General features: G+C 35.6%; 1 protein-coding gene across 1 annotated transcript in view; it reads right to left on the reverse strand.

Annotated features, from left to right (window-relative positions):
* The window catches only part of MIB1 (MIB E3 ubiquitin protein ligase 1), a 135,012-nt gene that overhangs the window by 7,905 nt on the left and 122,327 nt on the right, over window positions 1–4,780 (reverse strand). Inside the window, exons 19-20 of the mRNA XM_017498804.2 lie at window positions 2,170–2,283; window positions 765–865 (exon numbers count right to left, since the gene is read on the reverse strand). Coding sequence (XP_017354293.1) covers window positions 765–865; window positions 2,170–2,283 — 215 coding nt within the window. The remainder of the gene's footprint in view (window positions 1–764; window positions 866–2,169; window positions 2,284–4,780) is intronic.

Consider the following 4,780-nt stretch of genomic DNA (forward strand, 5'->3'; position numbering starts at 1 on the left):
TTTTGAGATGGGGTCTCGCTCTGTCACCAAGGCTGGAGTGCAGTGGCATGATCACAGCTCACTACAGCCTCAATCATCCAGGTTCAAGCAATCCTCCCACCTCAGCCTCCAAGTAATGGAGAAGTCACCACACCCAGCTAATTTTTTTTTAATTACTATTTATAGAGTTGAGGTCTCACTATGTTACCCAGACTGGTCTTGAACTCCTGGGCTCAAGAAATCCCCCTACCTTGGCCTCCCAAAGTGCTGAGATTGCAGGCATGAGCCACTGCACCTGGACTACCTTCAACTGTTAATACCATTTGTATGGGTTTTTTCCAAGTTCATATTCCCAAGCAATAACCTGTTCCATTTTATTAGATATAACAAACTGTCTTCCAAAGTATTTTTACTAATATATATTCCCACCAGCAATGTATGTTATGGCTGCAACATATTCTGCCTAAGACTTGACAGTGAAATGTCTTTAACATTTTCCTCAATCTAGTATGTATGAAAAAGAACTTCATTGTGGTTTGAGTTTTCATTTCCTGATCACTAACGTGGTTGGACCATTTTTTCAGGTTCATTGGTCATTTGTGTGTTACCTATTTTGGAAAGTACCTGATCAAACCTTTTAATAAGATTATTACTCATTGCAAATATTCAAATAATACAAGTGATACACTAATATAAACCATGCTTATTACAGAAACACTAGTAGTTTTATGGAAAAATATTCAGTGTCATTCACAGCGTCACTATTTACATGAAATCATTATTACCTGCTCTTTAATGTCTTGTAACTGTTGCTGCAACTTTTGCACATCTGCATTGACATTGGTATTATCCTTGTCCTTTTGTAACACTGGAATATTCCCACTTGCTATAATACAGATTTAAAAAGATTTTCAGTTATTATAGCTTTGACAGAATGACATTTTATTTATTAAATTATTACTGTTTTATTTACTGAAAACATAAAACTAATATTACAATCCTCTATAAAATTTTTTCTCATACTTGGACAGAAGATACAGTAGTGACTTTCTGTTACACTCCTCCATTTATAAACTCCAAAAAGAAATTGTTGGCACATTCAGCTCCAATTATATTTAAGTCAGCCAGAGCACAATCCACACACAAACTTCTGGGTTTTCCAAGGCTCTACATGCTTCCTTTGGCAGGCTCACCAATACAGTTTATACTTGTTTCCTCTGCTCCTGTACCATATGAACCAAGAACATAGCCAGCAGGGATTTGGCCAGCTTTGGCAGCAATAATTATCTTAAAGTCTCTAGATGATTTTTATGAGGACGTACAAAAATCTAGCCTCCTTTCTTTATGACTCAACTTCCTTGTTATTGCTGATTTGAGATGAGGAACTCAAGAAATGCCATCATCCGTAGTATGCAAACACGGAGGGAAATCTTTGATTTCAATCTTTGATTTCACTTTTCCGACTCTCTAGATTCTTGGTCCTTTATTCTAGTTAATCTGTCCCTGAGATTTTTATTCTGTTCTATGTGTGATAAAGACAAAAGTCTCAGGTGGAAGTTGCTACACACTGATGCTCTTCCTCATATGTTCATAAAACATGTTCACAGAACAAAGAAATCAAAGAAGCCATTAAGCTAGTATCTACTGCAAAGACAAAAAATACTTCGAAACAGCTGTACTATTGAAAATGTTGATGGTAAATCATTTATTTTTCATTTTTCCACCCTTTCACTGTTACATTTCTGTTTATCTATAGTTACTCTGTCCCAAATAATTACCATTCCATAAACTACTTAAATGAAGAAAATAAACCTGTTGCATAAAGGAAGCAGGTTAATACTTTCAGTAAACTGAAAAATACTTGTAATATGATGCCCTGCCCCCCAAAAAACACACTAAATTTCATCTTAAAAACAGAGCACAAATTTTCTTTATTCAAGAACACAACAATATTCTTTATAGCATACACGAAGGTTTCTCAAAGACTGATGTTTACAGTTCTATAATCACAGAAAAATAGGATTTCAGGTTTCTTGTAATATAACAAGAGCACCAGAAAACCATACGTGTTCCTCTAAGGATCCAAGCCAGACATCTTAGGTTTTATAAGGCAATAGTGAAAGAGAAGAGATGTTCATGGAAGTCCCCAAAAAAAGCAAAATAAGAAAATACTTAAGACAATTCACTTACAGATATCATCAGTAGCATCTTCTGAACTTTTCCCGCCACAGCACATAATGAAAGGCACTCTTCGTTCAACTACTGCTCGACACTGCACACACTTTTTCATCAGGTTAGCACAGTCTGGAAAATGGTAACACAGACACTTCTTACAAGAGAGAACATTAATAAGAGTATTGCCTTTCTCTGCTAATTTTTATAACTTAAAACTTCGCACTGAAATAATTGTTACACAAGTTATGGCAATATGCAATTTTACCTCCTTAAAATGTTATCAACCTAAGAATGAGTATTCTCCATCCATAGCCTCTAGAACAGAGAGCCCATCATTATGAAAACAATGACATTTTCTAATATAGCTGAATAAACTGTGAAATTTGTTTTTTAAAGAAATAAGCGAGACAATAAATATTTCAAGATCTTAAGACTTGAGAATACAGGAGAGAGATACCATTGACAAATGTCAACTAATACTAGAATTATAAGCTTGCTAACACAATAATTTTCTTTTTATTTATTCATTTATTTATTTATTTTTATTTTACTTTAAGCTCTGGGATACATGTGCAAAACGTGCAGGTTTGTTACACAGGTATACGTGTGCCATGGTGGTCTGCTGTACCTATCAACCCGTCATCTAGGTTTTAAACCCTGCATGCATTAGTTATTTGACCTAATGCTCTCTCTCCCCTTGCCTGCCACCCCCTGACATGATAATTTTCTAAAAATATTTTCTATTGTAAATGGCTTTTCTCTAAAATTCCTAAAATACATTAAATAATTCTTTCCTTCTCTTTATCAAATTGATGCAATGTAACAAGGAAATTGCTTAGTGAATATTTTCTTAATATAGCAGTGCAGGAAAAAAATTTTAATTTTCATAATAGACTAATATTTGATTTGCAAATGCTACAAACAATATTTCAGAAGAATGCGTTCCCATTCCAAGAAGAAATATCTAGGCACAACTGTATGTTGTAGGTTAATATGACCTTACATCTAAACTTGTTAATTAATTGTAAAATAACACAAAGCAAATCAACATATTCTTTCTCATTAGTATTTATTATGAAAATATATTCCAGGTTGGATATGGTGGCTCACGCTTGTAATCCCAGTACTTTGGGAGGCCGAAGCAGGTGGATCACGAGGTCAGGAGATCAAGACCATTCTGGCTAACATGATGAAACCCCATCTCTACTAAAAATACAAAAAATCTGCCGGGCATAGTGGCACACAAGTATAGTCCCAGCTACTCGGGTGGCTGAGACAGTAGAATAACAGCATGAACCTGAAAGGTAGAGGTTGCAGTGAGCTGATACCGCACTACTGCCCTCTAGCCTAGGCAACAGAGCGAGACTCCATCTCCAAAATAAGTAAATAAATAAATAAATAAATATTCTATATTTTAGCCTACATATCAAGTGTCTTGTTCATTTCAAAAATAGGAAAAATAATGGAAACCATGGCAGAATATCCAGGTTATGGCAAACCACTAGATCTGAACAAAGCACAAACCACTGATGTGGACAGAATAGGGCCTACACTCCTAATAGTTTACTATGCCCACAGCTTAATGGAGAACAGTTCGTTACCAAGGCTGACCTCATGCCAAAGCCTAAACGTAAATAAATGGGTCTGACGCTTGGTTATACAAGATGCACTAGGTAGGAGCTAACGCTAAGTGGAAATCTGGTTTGGGATTTGTCTTCAATTTGAAGGCAGAATTTTTTCTTAAATGTAAAGGACTAATTACCTAAATACATAATATATAAACACAATTATCTAAAATTAACTGTTAAGTTCAGTTATTATATTGTTTCTATCTTTGCTTCTGTATTCTCTATTTATATTGTTTCTAACTAATCTTTTTTCGGCACCTCCAAAAGGGATGTAATCTCTACTTCCTTTGGCCTGCCAAGGCACTTTCACTGCCTAAAATGACTGTGATGGAGACACCGGACTAACTAGGTATACTCCTTGGGAAAGGAATATATTCCACCTCAGTTTCATCTCCCTTAGCAAATAAATGTTTAAGAGCATGTCTATAAAATCGAGAAAATCATCTACTTCTTACGATTGTTCTAAAAATAAGTGAGGAAACACTCAAAAGGAGATTAAAATTCCTGGTACAGAGTTAAGAGCTCAATAAAAGTTGCTTGTTGCTCTTGTTATTAAAGACATTTTAAAGCAAAGACTGTTTTTCCTCTTCGAGGGATGCTATCTAGAGGCACTCAGCATGGTCCAGTGTTTGATGCACCATCACAGGCTTTCCTACAACACAGCGTCTGACAAAACTAGGCTGTCCCAAACCCTGGTATTGTTTACCTTAATATCATATATCAAGAAGGTAGGGAAAGCACCAATATCTGCACGTGGCATGTACCCAGGCAGACTTCAAGGGATTCATGCTGTAAGACCTAAAGTTCTTGTGAGGTTGTCTAAAACTAAAAAAAAAGCATCAGCATGGCCTATGGTGTTTCCATGACTGCTAAATGTATCCATGACAGGATAAAGCATGCTCTCCTTTTAAAGCAGAATATCGTCGTGAAAATGCTGAAGGCACATGCACAGAGTCAGAAAGCTAAATTTAAAACTGAAGCTTTTTGAATTAAAAAAA

Source organism: Cebus imitator, unplaced genomic scaffold (assembly GCF_001604975.1).
Source record: "Cebus imitator isolate Cc_AM_T3 unplaced genomic scaffold, Cebus_imitator-1.0 Scaffold12, whole genome shotgun sequence".
NCBI classification, from domain to species: domain Eukaryota; kingdom Metazoa; phylum Chordata; class Mammalia; order Primates; family Cebidae; genus Cebus; species Cebus imitator.